General features: G+C 40.0%; 1 protein-coding gene across 3 annotated transcripts in view; it reads right to left on the bottom strand.

Annotated features, from left to right (window-relative positions):
- LOC133651235 (regulating synaptic membrane exocytosis protein 2-like) overlaps positions 1–26,016 on the bottom strand; it is a 30,330-nt gene extending 4,314 nt beyond the window's left edge. Inside the window, exons 1-25 of one of the 3 annotated variants that reach the window (XM_062049280.1) lie at positions 25,533–26,016; positions 25,417–25,469; positions 25,240–25,350; positions 25,081–25,180; positions 24,897–25,020; positions 24,798–24,832; positions 24,685–24,734; positions 24,584–24,619; positions 23,229–23,359; positions 22,962–23,133; positions 15,788–15,971; positions 13,672–13,740; positions 13,481–13,607; positions 13,315–13,416; positions 13,177–13,227; positions 13,035–13,103; positions 12,917–12,976; positions 12,706–12,809; positions 7,066–7,395; positions 6,942–6,983; positions 6,837–6,875; positions 4,701–4,723; positions 2,911–2,993; positions 2,714–2,830; positions 2,477–2,652 (exon numbers count right to left, since the gene is read on the bottom strand). In XM_062049280.1, coding sequence (XP_061905264.1) covers positions 2,477–2,652; positions 2,714–2,830; positions 2,911–2,993; positions 4,701–4,723; positions 6,837–6,875; positions 6,942–6,983; positions 7,066–7,395; positions 12,706–12,809; positions 12,917–12,976; positions 13,035–13,103; positions 13,177–13,227; positions 13,315–13,416; positions 13,481–13,607; positions 13,672–13,740; positions 15,788–15,971; positions 22,962–23,133; positions 23,229–23,359; positions 24,584–24,619; positions 24,685–24,734; positions 24,798–24,832; positions 24,897–25,020; positions 25,081–25,180; positions 25,240–25,350; positions 25,417–25,464 — 2,383 coding nt within the window. In that variant the 5' untranslated portion in view covers positions 25,465–25,469; positions 25,533–26,016. Of the gene's footprint in view, positions 1–2,476; positions 2,653–2,713; positions 2,831–2,910; positions 2,994–4,700; positions 4,724–6,836; positions 6,876–6,941; positions 6,984–7,065; positions 7,396–12,705; positions 12,810–12,916; positions 12,977–13,034; positions 13,104–13,176; positions 13,228–13,314; positions 13,417–13,480; positions 13,608–13,671; positions 13,741–15,787; positions 15,972–22,961; positions 23,134–23,228; positions 23,360–24,583; positions 24,620–24,684; positions 24,735–24,797; positions 24,833–24,896; positions 25,021–25,080; positions 25,181–25,239; positions 25,351–25,416 lie in introns of all 3 variants that reach the window. The other 2 variants (XM_062049281.1, XM_062049279.1) reach the window with 2 other exon arrangements.
- Between the last annotated feature and the right edge of the window lie 481 nt (positions 26,017–26,497).

The raw sequence follows: 26,497 nt of genomic DNA, 5'->3' as shown, positions 1-26,497 counted from the left end.
TAGCTGACTTTTTCCTGGTTCAAGATAAAATGCTTGGTTCTAGCTTACTTTCCTGGGTCTAGTTATTTAAAGTGCTTGGTTCTAGCTGACGTTCCTGCTTCTATAAGAATTTCCTGGTTCGAGATCAACTGTTTGGTACTAGCTGACATTCCTGGTTCTATATGAAGTGCTTTGTCCTAGCTGACTTTCCTGGGTCTATATGAATGTCCTGGTTCTAGATTACTTACCTGGTTCTGGATGAAGTGCTTGGTTCTATCTTCTAGATGAATTTCATGGGTCTAGATAAAGTGCGTGGTTCTAGCTTACTTGCCTGGTTCTAGCTGCATTTCCTGGTTCTAGATAAAGTGCTTGGTTCTAGCTGACTTTACTTTTCTAGACGAATTTCCTGGTTCTAGATAATGTGCTTGTTTCTAGCAGACATTCCTGGTTCTAGATAAAGTTATTGGTTCTACCTTACTTTCCTCGGTCTAGATAAAGTGCTTGGTTCTAGCTGACTTTTTCCTGGTTCAAGATAAAATGCTTGGTTCTAGCTTACTTTCCTGGGTCTAGGTATTTAAAGTGCTTGGTTCTAGCTGACGTTCCTGCTTCTATAAGAATTTCCTGGTTCGAGATAAACTGTTGGGTACTAGCTGACATTCCTGGTTCTATATGACGTGCTTGGTCCTAGCTGACTTTCCTGGGCCTATATGAATGTCCTGGTTCTAGATTACTTACCTAGTTCTGGATAAAGTGCTTGGTTCTATCTTCTAGATGAATGTCATGGTTCTAGATAAAGTGCGTGGTTCTAGCTTACTTGCCTGGTTCTAGCTGTATTTCCTGGTCTAGATAAAGTGCTTGGTTCTAGCTGACTTTACTTTTCTAGATGAATTTCCTGGTTCTAGATAATGTGCTTGTTTCTAGCAGACATTCCTGGTTCTAGATAAAGTTATTGGTTCTAGCTTACTTTCCTTGGTCTAGATAAAGTGCTTGGTTCTAGCTGACTTTTTCCTGGTTCAAGATCAAATGCTTGGTTCTAGCTTACTTTCCTGGGTCTAGGTATTTAAAGTGCTTGGTTCTAGCTGACGTTCCTGGTTCTATAAGAATTTCCTGGTTCGAGATAAACTGGTTTGGTACTAGCTGACATTCCTGGTTCTATATGATGTGCTTGGTCCTAGCTGACTTTCCTGGGTCTATATGAATGTCCTGGTTCTAGATTACTTACCTGGTTCTGGATAAAGTGCTTGGTTCTATCTTCTAGATGAATTTCATGGTTCTAGATAAAGTGTGTGGTTCTAGCTTACTTGCCTGGTTCTAGCTGCATTTCCTGGTTCTAGATAAAGTGCTTGGTTCTAGCTGACTTTACTTTTCTAGACGAATTTCCTGGTTCTAGATAATGTGCTTGTTTCTAGCAGACATTCCTGGTTCTAGATAAAGTTATTGGTTCTAGCTTACTTTCCTTGGACTAGATAAAGTGCTTGGTTCTAGCTGACTTTTTCCTGGTTCAAGATAAAATGCTTGGTTCTAGCTTACTTTCCTGGGTCTAGGTATTTAAAGTGCTTGGTTCTAGCTGACGTTCCTGGTTCTATAAGAATTTCCTGGTTCGAGATAAACTGGTTTGGTACTAGCTGACATTCCTGGTTCTATATGATGTGCTTGGTCCTAGCTGACTTTCCTGGGTCTATATGAATGTCCTGGTTCTAGATTACTTACCTGGTTCTGGATAAAGTGCTTGGTTCTATCTTCTAGATGAATTTCATGGTTCTAGATAAAGTGTGTGGTTCTAGCTTACTTGCCTGGTTCTAGCTGCATTTCCTGGTTCTAGATAAAGTGCTTGGTTCTAGCTGACTTTACTTTTCTAGACGAATTTCCTGGTTCTAGATAATGTGCTTGTTTCTAGCAGACATTCCTGGTTCTAGATAAAGTTATTGGTTCTAGCTTACTTTCCTTGGACTAGATAAAGTGCTTGGTTCTAGCTGACTTTTTCCTGGTTCAAGATCAAATGCTTGGTTCTAGCTTACTTTCCTGGGTCTAGGTATTTAAAGTGTTTGGTTATAGCTGACGTTCCTGCTTCTATAAGAATTTCCTGGTTCGAGATCAACTGGTTTGGTTCTAGCTGACATTCCTGGTTCTATATGACGTGCTTGGTCCTAAAGGAATTTGCTGGTGCTAGCTGAAGTGTTTGTTCTAGATGAAATTCCTGGTTCTAGATGAACCTCCTGGTGCTAGCTGAAGTGTTTGTTCTAGATGAAATTCCTGGTTCTAGATGAACCTCCTGGTGCTAGCTGAAGTGTTTGTTCTAGATGAAATTCCTGGTTCTAGATGAACCTCCTGGTTCTCAGTAAAGTTACTGGTTTTAGACAATGTGCCTGGTTGTAAATGACATTTCTGGTTCTAGCTGAGGTTCTTGGTTCTAGCTGAAGTTCCCGGTTCTGGCTTCTGCCATCTTTGTAGACCCGGACCAGCACAGACCTGACGGCGGCTCTAAATGGAGACTCACCCTCTGGGTTGATCTGCGAGGTGCTCTGGCTCTTACTTCCCAGTCCAACCATTCCCATCATGCGAGCACCAAAACTGGAGCGCCTCTTCTTGTCGTCGTCGTCGTCGTCGTTGCGGCCCAAGGAACAAATGTCTCCGCCCACACTAGAAGACTTGAGGGCAGGAGCAGCACACACCCTGCAGTGGGAAGCAAGACCTTAGAACCTGGGAAGTCCATCCCATTGGTGGGTTGTCCTACTTTGAAGTCTCCGACTCCTTCTCTTCTTCTTCGTCCAATGAGTGACTCTTCTGCAGCGTGCCCACGTCACCCGCTGCCACCAAGTCCTCCGCTGGACCCTGCACACCTTCTGCCTGACTGCAGCCACCAATGAGGACGCTGCGTTTAAAACATCCCATATACAGAACACAGCACGGTCTCCATGACAACCCAGTCACCTGATGCTTTGACCTGATTGGCTGTCCAGGACCTTGGACTCAATCCACACGTCGCTGAGGGACGACTTCACCGACAGGCTCATCTGTGGACGGGTATGAGGTCATCAAATATACATATACTGTACATATATGCCACAAGTGATGATACCACAAGTGACGATGCCACAAGTGATGATACCACAAGTGATGATGCCACAAGTGATGATACCACAAGTGACGATGCCACAAGTGATGATACCACAAGTGACGATGCCACAAGTGATGATGCCACAAGTGATGATGCCACAAGTGATGCCACAAGTGATGATGCCACAAGTGATGATGCCACAAGTGATGCCACAAGTGATGATACCACAAGTGATGATGCCACAAGTGATGATGCCACAAGTGATGATGCCACAAGTGATGATACCACAAGTGACGATGCCACAAGTGATGATGCCACAAGTGACGATGCCACAAGTGACGATGCCACAAGTGATGCCACAAGTGATGATGCCACAAGTGATGCCACAAGTGATGATGCCACAAGTGATGCCACAAGTGATGATGCCACAAGTGATGATGCCACAAGTGATGCCACAAGTGATGATGCCATAAGTGATGATGCCACAAGTGATGATGCCACAAGTGATGATGCCACAAGTGATGATACCACAAGTGATGATGCCACAAGTGACGATGCCACAAGTGACGATGCCACAAGTGATGATGCCACAAGTGATGATACCACAAGTGATGATGCCACAAGTGATGATACCACAAGTGATGATGCCACAAGTGATGATGCCACAAGTGATGATGCCACAAGTGACGATGCCACAAGTGACGATGCCACAAGTGATGATGCCACAAGTGATGATGCCACAAGTGACGATGCCACAAGTGATGATGCCACAAGTGATGATGCCACAAGTGATGATGCCACAAGTGATGATGCTACAAGTGATGATGCCACAAGTGACGATGCCACAAGTGATGATGCCACAAGTGATGATGCCACAAGTGATGATGCCACAAGTGATGATGCCACAAGTGATGATGCCACAAGTGATGATGCCACAAGTGATGATGCCACAATTGATGATGCCACAAGTGATGATGCCACAAGTGATGATGCCACAAGTGATGATGCCACAAGTGATGATGCTACAAGTGATGATGCCACAAGTGACGATGCCACAAGTGATGATGCCACAAGTGATGATGCCACAAGTGATGATGCCACAAGTGATGATGCCACAAGTGATGATGCCACAAGTGATGATGCCACAAGTGATGATGCCACAAGTGATGATGCCACAATTGATGATGCCACAAGTGATGATGCTACAAGTGATGATGCCACAAGTGACGATGCCACAAGTGATGATGCCACAAGTGATGATGCCACAAGTGATGATGCCACAAGTGACGATGCCGCAAGTGATGATGCCACAAGTGATGATGCCACAAGTGATGATGCCACAAGTGACGATGCCACAAGTGATGATGCCACAAGTGATGGTGCTACAAGTGATGATGCCACAAGTGATGATGCCACAAGTGATGATGCCACAAGTGATGATGCCACAAGTGATGATGCCACAAGTGATGATGCCACAAGTGATGATGCCACAAGTGATGATGCCACAAGTGATGATACCACAAGTGACGATGCCACAAGTGACGATGCCACAAGTGATGATGCCACAAGTGACGATGCCACAAGTGACGATGCCACAAGTGACGATGCCACAAGTGATGATGCCACAAGTGATGATACCACAAGTGATGATGCGTGCGCTCACCTTGTCAGGATCTTTTATCACACCTGCACACACACAAGAGGCACAGTGAGTGATGTCATACATTAGGACAAATATATACTGTATATACATATAGTGGCGGGCCACTTTAAATGCTGTGGAGGGCCACTTTAAATGACGCGAGGGGTCACCTTAAATGAATTTGGCGGGCAACTTTAAATGAAGGGCCACCTTAAATGAAGTGACGGGCCATGTTAAATGAAGGGCCACTTTAAATGACGGTCCACTTTAAATGACGGTCCATTTTTAAAAAATGGCCACTTTAATGAAACGGTGGGCCATTTTAAACGACGGTCCACTTTAAATGACGGTCCACTTTAAATGACGTGGAGGGCCACTTTAAATGAAGTGACGGGCCACTTTAAATGACGGTCCTCTTTAAATGACGGGGAGGGCCACTTAAATGAAGTGACGGGCCATTTTAAATGAAGGGCCACTTTAAATGACGTCTACTTTAAATGACGGTCCATTTTAAATGAAGGGCCAATTTAAATGAAACGGCGGGCCATTTTAAATGACGGTCCACTTTAAATGACGTGGAGGGCCACTTTAAATGATGTGACGGGCCATTTTAAATGACGGTCCACTTTAAATGACGTGGAGGGCCACATTAAATGAAGTGACGGGCCATTTTAAATGAAGGGCCAATTTAAATGACGGTCTACTTTAAATGACGGTCCATTTTAAATGAAGGGCCACTTTAAATGAAACGGCGGGCCATTTTAAATGACGGTCCACTTTAAATGACGTGGAGGGCCACTTTAAATGATGTGACGGGCCATTTTAAATGACGGTCCACTTTAAATGACGGTCCACTTTAAATGAAGTGACGGGCCATTTTAAATGAAGGGACGGGCCAATTTAAATGAAGGGCCACTTTAAATGACGGTCTACTTTAAATGACGGTCCATTTTAAATGAAGGGCCACTTTAAATGAAACGGCGGGCCATTTTAAATGACGGTCCACTTTAAATGATATGGAGGGCCACATTAAATGATGTGACGGGCCATTTTAAATGACGGTCCACTTTAAATGACGGTCCATTTTAAATGAAGGGCCACTTTAAATGAAACGGCGGGCCATTTTAAATGACGGTCCACTTTAAATGACGGTCCACTTTAAATGACGGTCCACTTTAAATGACGTGGAGGGCCACTTTAAATGATGTGACGGGCCATTTTAAATGACGGTCCACTTTAAATGACGGTCCACCTTAAATGACGTGGAGGGTCACATTAAATGAAGTGACGGGCCATTTTAAATGAAGGGCCACTTTAAATGACGGTCTACTTTAAATGACGGTCCATTTTAAATGAAGGGCCACTTTAAATGAAACGGAGGGCCATTTTAAATGACGGTCCACTTTAAATGACGGTCCACTTTAAATGACGTGGAGGGCCACTTTAAATGAAGTGACGGGCCATTTTAAATGAAGGGCCAATTTAAATGACGGTCCACTTTAAATGACGGTCCATTTTAAATGAAGGGCCACATTAAATGTAACGGCGGGTCATTTTAAATGACGGTCCACTTTAAATGACGGTCCACTTTAAATGACGTGGAGGGCCACATTAAATGAAGTGACGGGCCATTTTAAATGACGGTCCACTTTAAATGACGGTCCACTTTAAATGACGGTCCATTTTAAATGAAGGGCCACTTTAAATGAAACGGCGGGCCATTTTAAATGACGGTCTACTTTAAATGACGGTCCACTTTAAATGACGGTCCATTTTAAATGAAGGGCCACTTTAAATGAAACGGCGGGCCATTTTAAATGAAGGTCCACTTTAAATGAAACGGCGGGCCACTTTAAATGCAACGGCGGTCCACTTTAAATGACGGTCCACTTTAAATGACGTGGAGGGCCACATTAAATGAAGTGACGGGCCACATTAAATGAAGTGACGGGCCACTTGAAATGACGGGCCACTTTAAATGATGTGGAGGGCCACATTAAATGAAGTGACGGGCCACTTGAAATGACGGGCAAGTTGAAATGATGTGATGGGCCACTTGAAATGAAGTGGAGGGCCACTTTAAATGAAGTGACGGGCCACTTGAAAAGAAGTGGAGGGCCAGTTGTAGTTGGACAGGAGAGTGATGAGGTGACGTACCGTCAGCTGCTGCCCTCTGCTGGTCCTCCCAGGTCACCTCTGAGACAAGACCAGCACAGTGTGAGTCCAGTCCAGTTTGAGGGAGCCACATGTTGACAAACTTACCTTTCCTGCTCCCTCCAGGTGTGGCTGAGCGTCTGTCCGCCTCTGACACGTGTCATGTGACCACATGCAACAACACAATGTAACTTCACACACTATGCAACACATCCTGCACTCTGGTACACACCTGGAGTCTGTGGGGGCGGGGCTGCAGGGGGTGGAGCTTGATCAGAAGCTGGTGGGGGTGGGGGTGGGGGTGGGGATGGAGGTGGAGGTGGAGGCGGAGGCGGAGGCGGAGGCGGATCTGGGCAAGGTGAGGAGAGTGAGGGCGGGGCTGGACTAGATTGTGGGACGTGGTTCGTCAAGCTGTTTGCTGTTTGAGGCGCTAACTCAGGTGGATGGACAGGTACTGGGGGAGGAGCTTGTATTCTGATAAGTGGAGCAGCTACATTGTTAACAGAGGGATGAGTGGGAGGAGCTCCAGTTGCTTGTCCTCCTTTGGTGGGCGTGGCCAAAACTGCAGGACAAAACGTTGGAGAGGAAAAAACATTATTCATTTTTTTATATACACATATATATATATACATGTATACATACATCATTATATATCAATATACATATTAATATATATATATATACTGTGTATATATATATATACATGTATATATATATACATGTGTATATATATATGTATATATATATATATATGTATATATATATATATACATACATGTATACATATATATATACATATATATATATATATATATATATATATATATATATATATATATATATATATATATATATATATATATATACGTTAGGTCAGGAAAAAACACAGACGATATTTCATCCCTACAAGCCTGTTTCGCAAGTTTCCCTGCTCTTCAGGGGATTTTATTGAAGTGTCTGTGGTTGTTACATGTATATAGGGTACATTACATGGGGGTGTGGCCATTGTTGCACAGTAGTGCCTTGCTTCTGTGTCGGCATGATGAGACCAGTTGGTGGTGTTTGTTTAAAGTGGACATGCTGGGTGGTATATAATAAACATGCTGGGGTGGTATACAATAAACATGCTGGGTGGTATATAATAAACATGCTGGGGTGGTATATAATAAACATGCTGGGGTGGTATATAATAAACATGCTGGGGTGGTATATCATAAACATGCTGGGGTGGTTTATAATTAAACATGCTGGGTGGTATATAATAAACATGCTGGGGTGATTTATAATAAACATGCTGGGGTGGTTTATAATTAAACATGCTGGGTGGTATATAATAAACATGCTGGGTGGTATATAATAAACATGCTGGGTGGTATATAATAAACATGCTGGGTGGTATATAATAAACATGCTGGGGTGGTATACAATAAACATGCTGGGTGGTATATAATAAACATGCTGGGGTGGTATATAATAAACATGCTGGGGTGGTATATAATAAACATGCTGGGGTGGTATATAATAAACATGCTGGGGTGGTATATCATAAACATGCTGGGGTGGTTTATAATTAAACATGCTGGGTGGTATATAATAAACATGCTGGGGTGATTTATAATAAACATGCTGGGGTGGTTTATAATTAAACATGCTGGGTGGTATATAATAAACATGCTGGGGTGGTATATAATAAACATGCTGGGGTGGTTTATAATTAAACATGCTGGGTGGTATATAATAAATATGCTGGGGTGGTATATAATAAACATGCTGGGGTGGTTTATAATTAAACATGCTGGGTGGTATATAATAAACATGCTGGGGTGGTATATAATAAACATGCTGGGGTGGTTTATAATTAAACATGCTGGGTGGTATATAATAAACATGCTGGGGTGGTATATAATAAACATGCTGGGGTGGTTTATAATTAAACATGCTGGGTGGTATATAATAAACATGCTGGGGTGGTATATAATTAAACATGCTGGGGTGGTATATAATAAACATGCTGGGGTGGTTTATAATTAAACATGCTGGGTGGTATATAATAAACATGCTGGGTGGCATATAAATAAACATGCTGGGTGGTATATAATAAACATGCTGGGGTGGTATATAATAAACATGCTGGGTGGTATATAATAAACATGCTGGGGTGGTATATAATAAACATGCTGGGTGGTATATAATAAACATGCTGGGGTGGTATATAATAAACATGCTGGGGTGGTATACAATAAACATGCTGGGTGGTATATAATAAACATGCTGGGGTGGTATATAATAAACATGCTGGGGTGGTATATAATAAACATGCTGGGGTGGTATATCATAAACATGCTGGGGTGGTTTATAATTAAACATGCTGGGTGGTATATAATAAACATGCTGGGGTGATTTATAATAAACATGCTGGGGTGGTTTATAATTAAACATGCTGGGTGGTATATAATAAACATGCTGGGGTGGTATATAATAAACATGCTGGGGTGGTTTATAATTAAACATGCTGGGTGGTATATAATAAATATGCTGGGGTGGTATATAATAAACATGCTGGGGTGGTTTATAATTAAACATGCTGGGTGGTATATAATAAACATGCTGGGGTGGTTTATAATTAAACATGCTGGGTGGTATATAATAAACATGCTGGGGTGGTATATAATAAACATGCTGGGGTGGTTTATAATTAAACATGCTGGGTGGTATATAATAAGCATGCTGGGGTGGTATATAATTAAACATGCTGGGGTGGTATATAATAAACATGCTGGGGTGGTTTATAATTAAACATGCTGGGTGGTATATAATAAACATGCTGGGTGGTATATAAATAAACATGCTGGGTGGTATATAATAAACATGCTGGGGTGGTATATAATAAACATGCTGGGTGGTATATAATAAACATGCTGGGGTGGTATATAATAAACATGCTGGGGTGGTATATAATAAACATGCTGGGGTGGTAAATCATAAACATGCTGGGGTGGTTTATAATTAAACATGCTGGGTGGTATATAATAAACATGCTGGGTGGTATATAATAAACATGCTGGGTGGTATATAATAAACATGCTGGGGTGGTATATAATAAACATGCTGGGGTGGTATATAATAAACATGCTGGGGTGGTATATAATTAAAAACAAATGTATTTCAGGCACAGGTGACATCTTTTAGCTACAGGTGACATCTTTTAGCTGCAGTGTTGTATGGTGAGCTAGATGCCACAATTCACCAGGTAATGGTGTGATCAATGTTATAGTCTGTAAGCAACTGTAGAGTTGTTGAGTTGATGATACTGTGTGACTGTTCTAACAGCTTTTAAAGGTGTTTTCTGCGAGTGTCTGTGTTTGACTTGCGGGTGACGCTGGCTTGGTAAACAACTGATGTTTTTAAGCAGTTTCCGTTGAGTGGGCAGTTAAACCGTTGTCTGCAATTGCAGCTATCTGTGGAGTTTGAGTCGTTAGCTGTTGCTTGTCTGTGAGTGCTCAGAATATTTTTGTTGTGTGAGTCAATGGTTTGTTTGACATTCATCTTGCAGCTGGAGCTAAGTTTCAAGGTGTTCCTGTTCAATATCTTCCTGACTACATGTTTTTTGGGGGAAGTGCTTGTCAATGAGTGCGAAGAATTTGTGTCCGATGTTCGTGCCGACGTTTTTGCTGAATGGGGGGGGGGTTGTACCAAAGTATGATGTCCCGTTTCCTGGTTTTTCTTGTTTTAGTTGCTGGTGGGTCGTATTGGTGGGTGAATTGGTATGGAGGTGTTGCTTGGTTGAACGATTCTCTGTCTGATGACAGGGCTGACAGTCTCCTGTTGATGGCGGCTGGGATGTTCCTGGTTGTGACAGGCGGGTGTTGCTGTCATGGTGTACATATTGTAATGTGGTGTCGGGCTTTGTAAATGCTCGGTATGTGTTGAGTGTTACATCCAGGAAGTTTACAGTGTGGTTGTTTGCCTCAATTACTCCTCATTTTGTGAGTTGGAAATAGCCAGTCCGTGGTCTCTGTATAGTCCAATGTTTACCCCTCATTTTGTGAGTTGGAAATAGCCAGTCCGTGGTCTCTGTATAGTCCAATGTTTACTCCTCATTTTGTGAGTTGGAAATAGCCAGTCCGTGGTCTCTGTATAGTCCAATGTTTACCCCTCATTTTGTGAGTTGGAAATAGCCAGTCCGTGGTCTCTGTATAGTCCAATGTTTACTCCTCATTTTGTGAGTTGGAAATAGCCAGTCCGTGGTCTCTGTATAGTCCAATGTTTACTCCTCATTTTGTGAGTTGGAAATAGCCAGTCCGTGGTCTCTGTATAGTCCAATGTTTACTCCTCATTTTGTGAGTTGGAAATAGCCAGTCCGTGGTCTCTGTATAGTCCAATGTTTACTCCTCATTTTGTGAGTTGGAAATAGCCAGTCCGTGGTCTCTGTATAGTCCAATGTTTACTCCTCATTTTGTGAGTTGCCAGAGTAGGAAGATTCCTACTAGTTTGATGTCTAGTACGGTATCAAAGTGGATACCAATTCACCCTCCAATACGACCCACCAGCAACTAAAACAAGAAAAACCAGGAAACGGGACAACATACTTTGCGAAACAGGCTTGTAGGGATGAAATGATAAACAACAGTTTATCATTTGAAAAGTTTGATATCATCTGATATCATATGACCAGGTTGATGTAATTTGAAATCGTTTGATATCAGACTAGTTAGTAGTCAACAGTTACTAGCCAGTAAGTACTAACCAGAAGTTAGTAGTCATAGTTAGTAGTCAGTATTGAGGAGTCAGTTATCAATAATTAGTTGTTAGTAGTCAGTACTGAGGAGTCAGTTCTTGGTAGTAATTAGTTTGTAGCCAGTAGTTACTAGCCAGTAGTCAGTATATAGTAGTCACAGTTAGTAGTCAGTACTAGTAGCCAGAAGGAAAGAGTCAGTAGTTAGTAGTCAATAACTAGTAGTTAGCAGTCTGTATTGAGTAGTCAGCATTGACTTGTAAGTTCTTAGTAATAATTGCTTAGCAGCCAGTACTTACTAGCCTGTAGTCAGTATATGGTAATTATAATTTGTAGTAATTAATTAGTAGTTACTAGCCAGTAGTTAGTACATATTAGTACTGAGTAATTAATTGTCAATAACTAGTAGTTAGTAGCCAGAATTGAAGAGTCAGTAGTTAGTAGTCAATAATTAGTATTGAGCAGTCAGTAGTTAGTAGTCAGTATTGAGTTGTAAGTAATTGGTAGTAATTGGTTAGCAGCCAGTAGTTACTAGCCTGTAGTCAGTATATAGTAAATATAGTTAGTAGTCAGTAGTTAGTAGTCATTGTTAATAATACTTAGTTAGTAGTTACTAGTCAGAAGTTAGTTGTCATCCATTAGCATATAGTAGTCATAGTTATTAGTCATAATTGAGGATTCAGTAGTTAGTAGTTAATAATTAGTAGTTAGTAGTCAGTGTTGAGGAGTCAGTAGTTAGTAGTCAATAATTCGTATGTAGTAATCAGTCAATAATTAGTAGTTCGTAGCCAGAATTGAGGAGTCAGTAGTTAGTAGTCAATAATTTGTAGTTAGCAGTCAGTATTGAGTAGTCAGTATTGAGTTGTAAGTTCTTAGTAGTAATTAGTTATCAGCCAGTAGTTACTAGCCTGTAGTCAGTATGTAGTAATTATAGTTAGTAGTCAGTTGTTAGCAGTAATTAATTAGTAGTTACTAGCCAGTAGTTAGTATATATTAGTACTCAGTAGTTAGTAGTCAATAGTACATATTAGTCAGTAATGAGTAGTCAGTTCTTAGAAGTTATTGGTTAGTAGCTACTAACCAGTAGTAATTAGTATTCAAACATGAGTTTGTAGTTAGTAGTTTAGCTAGTCTTACTTGTGTCTGGAGCACCTTTAGGCGGGACAGTAGGTAACTGCCGTCCTCGGGACAAGGGGGATCCAATTGGACTCATGTGGACCGATCCATCATGCGGACAAACCCTGCCAGGAATGAAGACACAGACTTAGAACTAGACCTCTATCCTGGTCCAGTTCTATGTGCAGATGCGTAGCTCTACAATTGTGAGGAAGACCAGTGACAGGACTACCTCAGCAGCTCCTCATCAAAAGGTTCCGCTTCAGAGGGGAAGTCTGGGATGAAGTCCTGGCTGAAGAACACAAGTCAGGGTCCTGGATACGACAAGACTCAACCATTGCTGGACTCACCTGTAGTCTTCAACCGTTCCATTTGCCATTTGGCTGGGCCAGGAAGTGTTGCAGAATCCTCCAGAGTTCCTACACAGAGATGAAGACCACGTGTTCCTTTCAAGGACTACAAATACTGGCTCGACTGAGATTTGTTCAGGACCTGGCATGAGAGTCCAGAGAGTTGGCCCCAGACCTTCTCCTCAGTAACGTCCTGGACACGCACAGACAATCCAGCGGGGGAGAAACAAAACCCTCATGCTCCAAGAACAAGTGAGCTGGGTAAGGTGCTGATGCTTACCTGTCCAGGCTGCTGTACTGACCCACATCAGAGTGAGCCCGACTGAGCTTGGACCCGCGCAGCAGCCGGACAGCATCCTTGCGGTACAACGGCTGAAGACCACTGACAAGTTGGGGATGGACAAGTCATTGCTGGAACTTTCACCTGGACTACTGGACACGCCCACCTGTGAGGAGCTAAATGGTTCGGTGACTGGGACCTCGGCAGGACCGGGTCAGGTGCCAGGCCGTGACTAAAGGCCTCCCTCAGAGAATGGGCGGAGCTGTGGTGGCTCCGCCCATTGTGTCGGGACTCTGGGAAGGATAAAGGAAGAATGAAAAGTCTAAACGTGCAAATCCAAAGACGAGGTGAGCTCACCTGGGACCAGGTCCAAACCTTCCTCGCAGTCGTAGTCCCAAACGTCCCCGTCGCTGAAGTGCTGAGAACCTGACAGCAACTTTTATTTAGTCATGTTTATATCTTGTTTATTCATCTTTACCAACTTTGCCTCAAATGGCTACTGCCATCAAATGTTCACACTACTAACTACCCATGCAGTATTATGTCACTATGTGAACTATTACTAACTACTCATGCAGTATTATGTCACTATGTGAACTATTACTAACTACCCATGCAGTATTATGTCACTATGTGAACTATTACTAACTACCCATGCAGTATTATGTCACTATGTGAACTATTATTAACTACCCATGCAGTATTATGTCACCATGTGAACTATTACTAACTACCCATGCAGTATTATGTCACTATGTGAACTATTACTAACTACCCATGCAGTATTATGTCACTATGTGAACTATTACTAACTACCCATGCAGTATTATGTCACTATGTGAACTATTACTAACTACCCATGCAGTATTATGTCACTATGTGAACTATTATTAACTACCCATGCAGTATTATGTCACCATGTGAACTATTACTAACTACCCATGCAGTATTATGTCACCATGTGAACTATTACTAACTACCCATGCAGTATTATGTCACCACGTGAACTATTACTAACTACCCATGCAGTATTATGTCACTATGTGAACTATTACTAACTACCCATGCAGTATTATGTCACTATGTGAACTATTATTAACTACCCATGCAGTATTATGTCACTATGTGAACTATTACTAACTACCCATGCAGTATTATGTCACTATGTGAACTATTACTAACTACCCATGCAGTATTATGTCACTATGTGAACTATTACTAACTACCCATGCAGTATTATGTCACCATGTGAAGTATTACTAACTACTCACGCAGTATTATGTCACTATGTGAACTATTACTAACTACCCATGCAGTATTATGTCACTATGTGAACTATTACTAACTACTCACGCAGTATTATGTCACTATGTGAACTATTACTAACTACCCATGCAGTATTATGTCACTAAGTGAACTATTACTAACTACTCATGCAGTATTATGTCACTAAGTGAACTATTACTAACTACTCACGCAGTATTATGTCACTATGTGAACTATTACTAACTACCCATGCAGTATTATGTCACTATGTGAACTATTACTAACTACTCACGCAGTATTATGTCACTATGTGAACTATTACTAACTACTCATGCAGTATTATGTCACTATGTGAACTATTACTAACTACCCATGCAGTATTATGTCACTATGTGAACTATTACTAACTACCCATGCAGTATTATGTCACCATGTGAAGTATTACTAACTACTCATGCAGTATTATGTCACCATGTGAACTATTACTAACTACTCATGCAGTATTATGTCACTATGTGAACTATTACTAACTACCCATGCAGTATTATGTCACTATGTGAACTATTACTAACTACTCATGCAGTACTATGTCACCATGTGAACTATTACTAACTACTCATGCAGTATTATGTCACTATGTGAACTATTACTAACTACCCATGCAGTATTATGTCACTATGTGAACTATTACTAACTACCCATGCAGTATTATGTCACCATGTGAAGTATTACTAACTACTCACGCAGTATTATGTCACTATGTGAACTATTACTAACTACCCATGCAGTATTATGTCACTATGTGAACTATTACTAACTACTCACGCAGTATTATGTCACTATGTGAACTATTACTAACTACCCATGCAGTATTATGTCACTAAGTGAACTATTACTAACTACTCATGCAGTATTATGTCACTAAGTGAACTATTACTAACTACCCATGCAGTATTATGTCACTATGTGAACTATTACTAACTACCCATGCAGTATTATGTCACTATGTGAACTATTACTAACTACTCACGCAGTATTATGTCACTATGTGAACTATTACTAACTACTCATGCAGTATTATGTCACTATGTGAACTATTACTAACTACCCATGCAGTATTATGTACTATGATTATATTACTAGATGTGTACTCCCAGTACATATGAGCAGTATATGACAAGTACTAGGATAGTATAATTGTACTCACAGTAGAGTCTCCTGGCAGTAGTAGTAGGAGTAGTACTAGTACTAGTAGTAGTACTATGATGCAGTACATTCCTGTGCAGGCAGGAGGACGAGTGTCTTCGTGGCAGAGAAGAAACATTTGACCTCTGAACTTTGTACCAATGTGGTTGGTCGTCTAGGAGGGAGGACTCCAGTCTGATCAGGACCTGAACACAACATATATACTTCATATATAGTACTACATGTATACTTCATATATAGTACTACATGTAGGAGGGTCGACTCCAGTCTGATCAGGACCTGAACACAACATATATAGTACTACATCATGTATACTTCATATATAGTACTACATGTATACATCATATATAGTACTACATGTAGGAGGGCCGACTCCAGTCTGATCAGGACCTGAACACAACATATATACTTCATATATAGTACTACATGTATACTTCATATATAGTACTACATGTAGGAGGGTCGACTCCAGTCTGATCAGGACCTGAACACAACATATATAGTACTACATCATGTATACTTCATATATAGTACTACATGTATACATCATATATAGTACTACATGTAGGAGGGCCGACTCCAGTCTGATCAGGACCTGAACACAACATATATACTTCATATATAGTACTACATGTATACTTCATATATAGTACTACATGTAGGAGGGTCGACTCCAGTCTGATCAGGACCTGAACACAACATATATACATCATATATAGTACTACACATATAGTACTACATGTATACTTCATATATAGTACTACATCACGTATACACTATATGTAGTACTACATGTATACTTCATATATAGTACTACATGTAGGAGGGTCGACTCCAGTCTGATCAGGACCTGAACACAACATATATAGTACTACATGTATACATCATATATAGTACTACACATATAGTACTACATGTAGGAGGGCCGACTCCAGTCTGATCAGGACCTGAACACAACATATATAGTACTACACTTCATATATAGTACTACACTTCATATATAGTACTACACTTCATATATAGTACTACACTTCATATATAGTACTACATGTAGGAGGGCGGACTCTAGTCTGATCAGGACCTGAACAACATGTATACACTTACTAAATATATATATATATATATATTCCACTATGTGATGAAGTATTCTACTATGTGATGAAGTATTCCACTATGTGATGAAGTATTCTACTACGTGATGAAGTATTCTACTATGTGATGAAGTATTCTACTATGTGATGAAGTATTCTACTATGTGATGAAGTATTCCACTATGTGATGAAGTATTCCACTATGTGATGAAGTATTCCCCTATGTGATGAAGTATTCCACTATGTGATGAAGTATTCTACTATGTGATGAAGTATTCTACTATGTGATGAAGTATTCCACTATGTGATGAAGTATTCCACTATGTGATGAAGTATTCCACTATGTGATGAAGTATTCCACTATGTGATGAAGTATTCTACTATGTGATGAAGTATTCCACTATGTGATGAAGTATTCCACTATGTGATGAAGTATTCCCCTATGTGATGAAGTATTCCACTATGTGATGAAGTATTCTACTATGTGATGAAGTATTCTACTATGTGATGAAGTATTCCACTATGTGATGAAGTATTCTACTATGTGATGAAGTATTCTACTATGTGATGAAGTATTCCACTATGTGATGAAGTATTCCACTATGTGATGAAGTATTCCACTATGTGATGAAGTATTCCACTATGTGATGAAGTATTCTACTATGTGATGAAGTATTCCACTATGTGATGAAGTATTCCACTATGTGATGAAGTATTCTACTATGTGATGAAGTATTCCACTATGTGATGAAGTATTCTACTATGTGATGAAGTATTCCACTATGTGATGAAGTATTCCACTATGTGATGAAGTATTCCCCTATGTGATGAAGTATTCCACTATGTGATGAAGTATTCTACTATGTGATGAAGTATTCCACTATGTGATGAAGTATTCCACTATGTGATGAAGTATTCTACTATGTGATGAAGTATTCCACCATGTGATGAAGTATTCCACTATGTGATGAAGTATTCCACTATGTGATGAAGTATTCCACCATGTGATGAAGTATTCCACTATGTGATGAAGTATTCCACTATGTGATGAAGTATTCCACTATGTGATGAAGTATTCTACTATGTGATGAAGTATTCCACTATGTGATGAAGTATTCTACTATGTGATGAAGTATTCCACTATGTGATGAAGTATTCTACTATGTGATGAAGTATTATACTATGTGATGAAGTATTCCACTATGTGATGAAGTATTCCACTATGTGATGAAGTATTCCACTATGTGATGAAGTATTCTACTATGTGATGAAGTATTCCCCTATGTGATGAAGTATTCCACTATGTGATGAAGTATTCTACTATGTGATGAAGTATTCCACTATGTGATGAAGTATTCCACTATGTGATGAAGTATTCCACTATGTGATGAAGTATTCTACTATGTGATGAAGTATTCTACTATGTGATGAAGTATTCTACTATGTGATGAAGTATTCCACTATGTGATGAAGTATTCCACTATGTGATGAAGTATTCTACTATGTGATGAAGTATTCTACTATGTGATGAAGTATTCCACTATGTGATGAAGTATTCCACTATGTGATGAAGTATTCTACTATGTGATGAAGTATTCCACTATGTGATGAAGTATTCTACTATGTGATGAAGTATTCCACTATGTGATGAAGTATTCTACTATGTGATGAAGTATTCTACTATGTGATGAAGTATTCCACTATGTGATGAAGTATTCCACTATGTGATGAAGTATTCCACTATGTGATGAAGTATTCTACTATGTGATGAAGTATTGCACTATGTGATGAAGTATTCTACTATGTGATGAAGTATTCCCCTATGTGATGAAGTATTCCACTATGTGATGAAGTATTCTACTATGTGATGAAGTATTCCACTATGTGATGAAGTATTCCACTATGTGATGAAGTATTCCACTATGTGATGAAGTATTCTACTATGTGATGAAGTATTCTACTATGTGATGAAGTATTCCACTATGTGATGAAGTATTCTACTATGTGATGAAGTATTCCACTATGTGATGAAGTATTCCACTATGTGATGAAGTATTCTACTATGTGATGAAGTATTCCACTATGTGATGAAGTATTCCACTATGTGATGAAGTATTCTACTATGTGATGAAGTATTCTACTATGTGATGAAGTATTCCACTATGTGATGAAGTATTCTACTATGTGATGAAGTATTCTACTATGTGATGAAGTATTCCCCTATGTGATGAAGTATTCCACTATGTGATGAAGTATTCCACTATGTGATGAAGTATTCTACTATGTGATGAAGTATTCCACTATGTGATGAAGTATTCCACTATGTGATGAAGTATTCTACTATGTGATGAAGTATTCCACTATGTGATGAAGTATTCCACTATGTGATGAAGTATTCCACTATGTGATGAAGTATTCCACTATGTGATGAAGTATTCTACTATGTGATGAAGTATTCCACTATGTGATGAAGTATTCCACTATGTGATGAAGTATTCTACTATGTGATGAAGTATTCCACTATGTGATGAAGTATTCCACTATGTGATGAAGTATTCCACTATGTGATGAAGTATTCTACTATGTGATGAAGTATTCCACTATGTGATGAAGTATTCCACTATGTGATGAAGTATTCTACTATGTGATGAAGTATTCCACTATGTGATTAAGTATTCCACTATGTGATGAAGTATTCTACTATGTGATGAAGTATTCTACTATGTGATGAAGTATTCTACTATGTGATGAAGTATTCCACTATGTGATGAAGTATTCTACTATGTGATGAAGTATTCCACTATGTGATGAAGTATTCCACTATGTGATGAAGTATTCTACTATGTGATGAAGTATTGCACTATGTGATGAAGTATTCCACTATGTGATGAAGTATTCTACTATGTGATGAAGTATTCCACTATGTGATTAAGTATTCCACTATGTGATGAAGTATTCTACTATGTGATGAAGTATTCCACTATGTGATGAAGTATTCCACTATGTGATGAAGTATTCCACTATGTGATGAAGTATTCTACTATGTGATGAAGTATTCCACTATGTGATGAAGTATTCCACTATGTGATGAAGTATTCTACTATGTGATGAAGTATTCCACTATGTGATTAAGTATTCCACTATGTGATGAAGTATTCTACTATGTGATGAAGTATTCTACTATGTGATGAAGTATTCCACTATGTGATGAAGTATTCTACTATGTGATGAAGTATTCCACCATGTGATGAAGTATTCTACTATGTGATGAAGTATTCCACTATGTGATGAAGTATTCCACTATGTGATGAAGTATTCCACTATGTGATGAAGTATTCTACTATGTGATGAAGTATTCCACTATGTGATGAAGTATTCTACTATGTGATGAAGTATTCCACCATGTGATGAAGTATTCTACTATGTGATGAAGTATTCCACTATGTGATGAAGTATTCTACTATGTGATGAAGTATTCTACTATGTGATGAAGTATTCTACTATGTGATGAAGTATTCTACTATGTGATGAAGTATTCTACTATGTGATGAAGTATTCTACTATGTGATGAAGTATTCTACTATGTGATGAAGTATTCCACTATGTGATGAAGTATTCCACTATGTGATGAAGTATTCCACTATGTGATGAAGTATTCCACTATGTGATGAAGTATTCCACTATGTGATGAAGTATTCCACTATGTGATGAAGTATTCTACTATGTGATGAAGTATTCCACTATGTGATGAAGTATTCCACTATGTGATGAAGTATTCTACTATGTGATGAAGTATTCCACTATGTGATGAAGTATTCCACTATGTGATGAAGTATTCCACTATGTGATGAAGTATTCTACTATGTGATGAAGTATTCCACTATGTGATGAAGTATTCCACTATGTGATGAAGTATTCTACTATGTGATGAAGTATTCCACTATGTGATGAAGTATTCCACTATGTGATGAAGTATTCCACTATGTGATGAAGTATTCTACTATGTGATGAAGTATTCCACTATGTGATGAAGTATTCTACTATGTGATGAAGTATTCCACTATGTGATGAAGTATTCTACTATGTGATGAAGTATTCTACTATGTGATGAAGTATTCCACTATGTGATGAAGTATTCCACTATGTGATGAAGTATTCTACTATGTGATGAAGTATTCTACTATGTGATGAAGTATTCCACTATGTGATGAAGTATTCTACTATGTGATGAAGTATTCTACTATGTGATGAAGTATTCCCCTATGTGATGAAGTATTCCACTATGTGATGAAGTATTCTACTATGTGATGAAGTATTCCACTATGTGATGAAGTATTCCACTATGTGATGAAGTATTCTACTATGTGATGAAGTATTCCACTATGTGATGAAGTATTCCACTATGTGATGAAGTATTCTACTATGTGATGAAGTATTCTACTATGTGATGAAGTATTCCCCTATGTGATTAAGTATTCCACTATGTGATGAAGTATTCCACTATGTGATGAAGTATTCCACTATGTGATGAAGTATTCCACTATGTGATGAAGTATTCCACTATGTGATGAAGTATTCTACTATGTGATGAAGTATTCTACTATGTGATGAAGTATTGTACTATGTGATGAAGTATTCCACTATGTGATGAAGTATTCTACTATGTGATGAAGTATTCTACTATGTGATGAAGTATTCTACTATGTGATGAAGTATTCTACTATGTGATGAAGTATTCCACTATGTGATGAAGTATTCTACTATGTGATGAAGTATTCTACTATGTGATGAAGTATTCCACTATGTGATGAAGTATTCCACTATGTGATGAAGTATTCTACTATGTGATGAAGTATTCTACTATGTGATGAAGTATTCCACTATGTGATGAAGTATTCCACTATGTGATGAAGTATTCTACTATGTGATGAAGTATTCTACTATGTGATGAAGTATTCCACTATGTGATGAAGTATTCCACTATGTGATGAAGTATTCTACTATGTGATGAAGTATTCTACTATGTGATGAAGTATTCTACTATGTGATGAAGTATTCCACTATGTGATGAAGTATTCTACTATGTGATGAAGTATTCTACTATGTGATGAAGTATTCCACTATGTGATGAAGTATTCCACTATGTGATGAAGTATTCTACTATGTGATGAAGTATTCTACTATGTGATGAAGTATTCCACTATGTGATGAAGTATTCCACTATGTGATGAAGTATTCTACTATGTGATGAAGTATTCTACTATGTGATGAAGTATTCCACTATGTGATGAAGTATTCCACTATGTGATGAAGTATTCTACTATGTGATGAAGTATTCCACTATGTGATGAAGTATTCTACTATGTGATGAAGTATTCTACTATGTGATGAAGTATTCCACTATGTGATGAAGTATTCCACTATGTGATGAAGTATTCTACTATGTGATGAAGTATTCCACTATGTGATGAAGTATTCTACTATGTGATGAAGTATTCTACTATGTGATGAAGTATTCCACTATGTGATGAAGTATTCCCCTATGTGATGAAGTATTCCACTATGTGATGAAGTATTCCACTATGTGATGAAGTATTCTACTATGTGATGAAGTATTCCACTATGTGATGAAGTATTCTACTATGTGATGAAGTATTCTACTATGTGATGAAGTATTCCACTATGTGATGAAGTATTCTACTATGTGATGAAGTATTCCACTATGTGATGAAGTATTCTACTATGTGATGAAGTATTCCACTATGTGATGAAGTATTCCACTATGTGATGAAGTATTCCACTATGTGATGAAGTATTCTACTATGTGATGAAGTATTCCACTATGTGATGAAGTATTCCACTATGTGATGAAGTATTCCACTATGTGATGAAGTATTCTACTATGTGATGAAGTATTCCACTATGTGATGAAGTATTCCACTATGTGATGAAGTATTCCACTATGTGATGAAGTATTCCACTATGTGATGAAGTATTCCACCACCTGGTACACTAAAGGTTGTAAGTGTTGTTGGTGCGTCCAAATGTTCCTTCAGGTTCTTGAGTTCCGTGGTATGTTCTCACCTCTCCGAGGAACTGACTCTCCTCCTCTCGGCCTCCAGCTTGATCCCAAACGGTCAACTCCAACACCCGGTCCGGGATCTCCCGCTGGTGGACGGTGGAGTACACGAAAGTCTGATTCCACCGAGGTTCTGTCAGCTTCTTCACAGTCTTGGTCCTGCGCCTGCTCTTGTCACTGGTGGGAAGGTGGAGTTAGGTAGACTCCAGCAGTGGAGTTAGGTAGACTCCAGCAGTGGAGTTCGGTAGACTCCAGCGGTGGGAGCAGCTTACCTTCGGTCAGGTAAGAAGTAGATCTGGACATAAAGGTTCCTGGAGCGCTGGTCTGCTCGAGCAGGAAGTTCTTTAGCTCCAAGGACGGTGACCATCAGCTGATGGCCGACGTGGTCGAACCACAGCTTGACCTGCAACCCACATGGTCCTTGGACTAGGAGTATTTCTACACCATTTCATGTTTGGTGTGGAAGTATTCCTACAACCTTTACAAATGACCTTTCGTAGGTTAGAGTAATGTATTGATTGTCCCCATATTGACGATCAATTGGATGGTGAGCCATGTGCGGTGAAATGATTCTCTGCATTTGACCCATCAGCCTTGATCACCCCCTGGGAGGTGAGGGGAGCAGTGGCCGCGCCCAGGAATCCTTTTTGGTGATTTAACCCCCAATTCCAAGCCTTGATGTGGAGTGCCAAGCAGGGAGGTAATGGCTCCCATTTTTAAGTCTTTGGTATGACTCACAACCTACCCATCTCAGGGCGGACACTGTCTTTTGGTAAGTGGCTGTTTTGTTTCACCTCCATCATGGGTTACTTAGATAAATATATCAATCACCAGAATCCGGTCCTAATAAAACCCAACATAGCTCAGTGGTTAGCACTGCTGGCTCCCAATGAGGGTCCAATTGATAGGTAACTCAGAGCCGGTATTTAGTTCCACCTCTATTGTAGTTCACCACGACAGTGGTCCTGGATTACATGTTAGACTATGGTTTCTTTTGCTAGTATCCATAAAATCAGTTAATAACCTTGGAAGTAGAAGTTGGGTCGATACTATCTTCTGTAGGACCAACTTGCTGACCACGGGTAGATATACTTGACATCTAGGAATGTACATTTTCTTATCATTACCAGTCTACTTTACTTATATCATTACCAGAGTCTACTTTACTTATGGCATTACCATAGTCTACTTTCTTCCTATCATTACCATAGTCTACTTTCTTCCTATCATTACCAGAGTCCACTTTCTTCCTATCATTACCAGAGTCCACTTTCTTCCTATCATTACCAGAATCTACTTTCTTCCTATCATTACCAGAATCTACTTTCTTCCTATCATTACCAGATTCTACTTTCTTCCTATCATTACCAGAATCTACTTTCTTCCTATCATTACCAGAATCTACTTTCTTCCTATCATTACCAGAATCTACTTTCTTCCTATCATTACCAGAATCTACTTTCTTCCTATCTTACCAGAGTCTACTTTCTTTGTATCATCCATCGAGAGCCCTGCTAACAGCTACGCTAACAACTATGCTAACCTCCAAGTGCTGTGTCACTTCTCACCGAATCAACAAGCACAGGACTTGACCAAACATGACCGATGTCTCACGCTGTGGACATACCTGAAGTCTGGGGACCAGGACCCGCTTGCTGTCGGCCTGCAGGGAAAGGAAAGAAGCCAGTTAGCTTGTCAGCTGATTGGCTACGAGACTGGTACACTTACTGAGACTGGCCTGTCCACAATGCTGGGGCTAACCAGGCCTTCAAAGGAACCTGGAAACAGAGTCTTGTTACTTCCCACTGCCAAGTGGAGCAGTTTGCATCAAGTCAACTCACTGGAGACCATGTGGAACTGGGGGGACTCTGCTGGTCTGCAAACAAACGCCAGAGTGTTGGAGCTGTTCAATGGAAAAACTGATGTCCACATGAGCTCACCTGACTGGTCGAGACACCAGGAGCTCCACTTGTGGTTCTGATTTGGAGCCCAGGATGATGTTGTAGACCTGGTTAAATGTGGCTCCCTGCAGAACATGACCGTTCCACTCCAGTACCTGATCACCTTCATTCATCACGGAAGAAAAAGTCCATTTAAGGCCAAAAACCTAGCAAAGTTCCTTACCTGCCCTCAGGTGTCCCACGGTATCTGCCAGACTTCCTGGTTTGACCTTGGTGATGAAAGCACAGAGACGACCCGACTCGGTCATCTTCCCGCCAATCACCTGGAACCACAGGGAAAGTCAGGGAACGTGGTCCCAGAAGAGGAGAACGAGGGCCACACCTTCAGTCCGAGCAAAGCTCCCGTGTCGGTGGAAATGGAACCGTCCTTCATCCTCTTGTTGAGCACGATCCGACCAATCAGGCGCTCTCCATCCATGGACCAGACCTGTTGCTGAAAGGTCAGAGCCAGGGACATCAACAACACAAAGGTGGACCAGACGGACCAGGCGGGGTTTACCGTGGACATGGGAGCAGGGTCACCGTGATCCCACCAGTGGCTGTCCATGTCTCCTAGTGACCAGGAGACAGGTGAAAGGTCGCCCGTGGTTCTTTGGAAGACATGATGCAACTCACTGTTCTATGAAGACATGTCTTCCAGTTGGACTCGCCTAGGTCCACATGACCAGGGTCTATTCTGGCGTCTCCATGGTGATCTGCAAGTGTGTCAGCTAATCCAACTTAATCCCACTGAGTCCAAGACCGTTGTGTTCTAATCCACAACAAACAAGCCTTCACTCTCCAAGGTTCTAAGGTTCTGCTGAGCTCAGGGTCACGTCAAAGTTCTCCTCCAGCCTTTGGTTCTGCAGGCGTCCTCAGCAGCTGTGATGGAGCCGCACGTCCCAGAGTCCAGTACTGAAGAGTCCAGACCTCTTTGAGCCAATCAGCACTGATAAACCCCTCCTTGGTTTGTGGTCCAATGACAGCCAGGCAGTGGAACTCGTCACTGGGACGCTGGAGCACAACCCACTACGCCCCATTACCAGAGTCTACTTGACTTATGTTATTACCAGAGTCTACTTGACTTATATCATTACCAGAGTCTACTTTACTTAGATCATGACCAGAGTCTACTTTACTTATGTCATTACCAGAGTCTACTTTATTTATATCATTACCAGAGTCTACTTTACTTATGTCATTACCAGAGTCTACTTGACTTATGTTATTACCAGAGTCTACTTGACTTATATCATTACCAGAGTCTACTTGACTTAGATCATGACCAGAGTCTACTTGACTTATATCATTACCAGAGTCTACTTTATTTATATCATTACCAGAGTCTACTTTACTTATGTCATTACCAGAGTCTACTTGACTTATGTTATTACCAGAGTCTACTTTACTTATGTCATTACCAGAGTCTACTTGACTTATATCATTACCAGAGTCTACTTTATTTATATCATTACCAGAGTCTACTTGACTTATGTTATTACCAGAGTCTACTTTACTTATGTCATTACCAGAGTCTACTTTACTTATGTCATTACCAGAGTCTACTTTACTTATGTTATTACCAGAGTCTACTTTACTTA

The sequence above is a fragment of the Entelurus aequoreus genome, linkage group LG05 (assembly GCF_033978785.1).
Source record: "Entelurus aequoreus isolate RoL-2023_Sb linkage group LG05, RoL_Eaeq_v1.1, whole genome shotgun sequence".
Taxonomy (NCBI): Eukaryota; Metazoa; Chordata; class Actinopteri; order Syngnathiformes; family Syngnathidae; genus Entelurus; species Entelurus aequoreus.
Note: the sequence above shows the minus strand (reverse complement) of the source record. Positions and strands in the feature narration are given on the sequence as shown.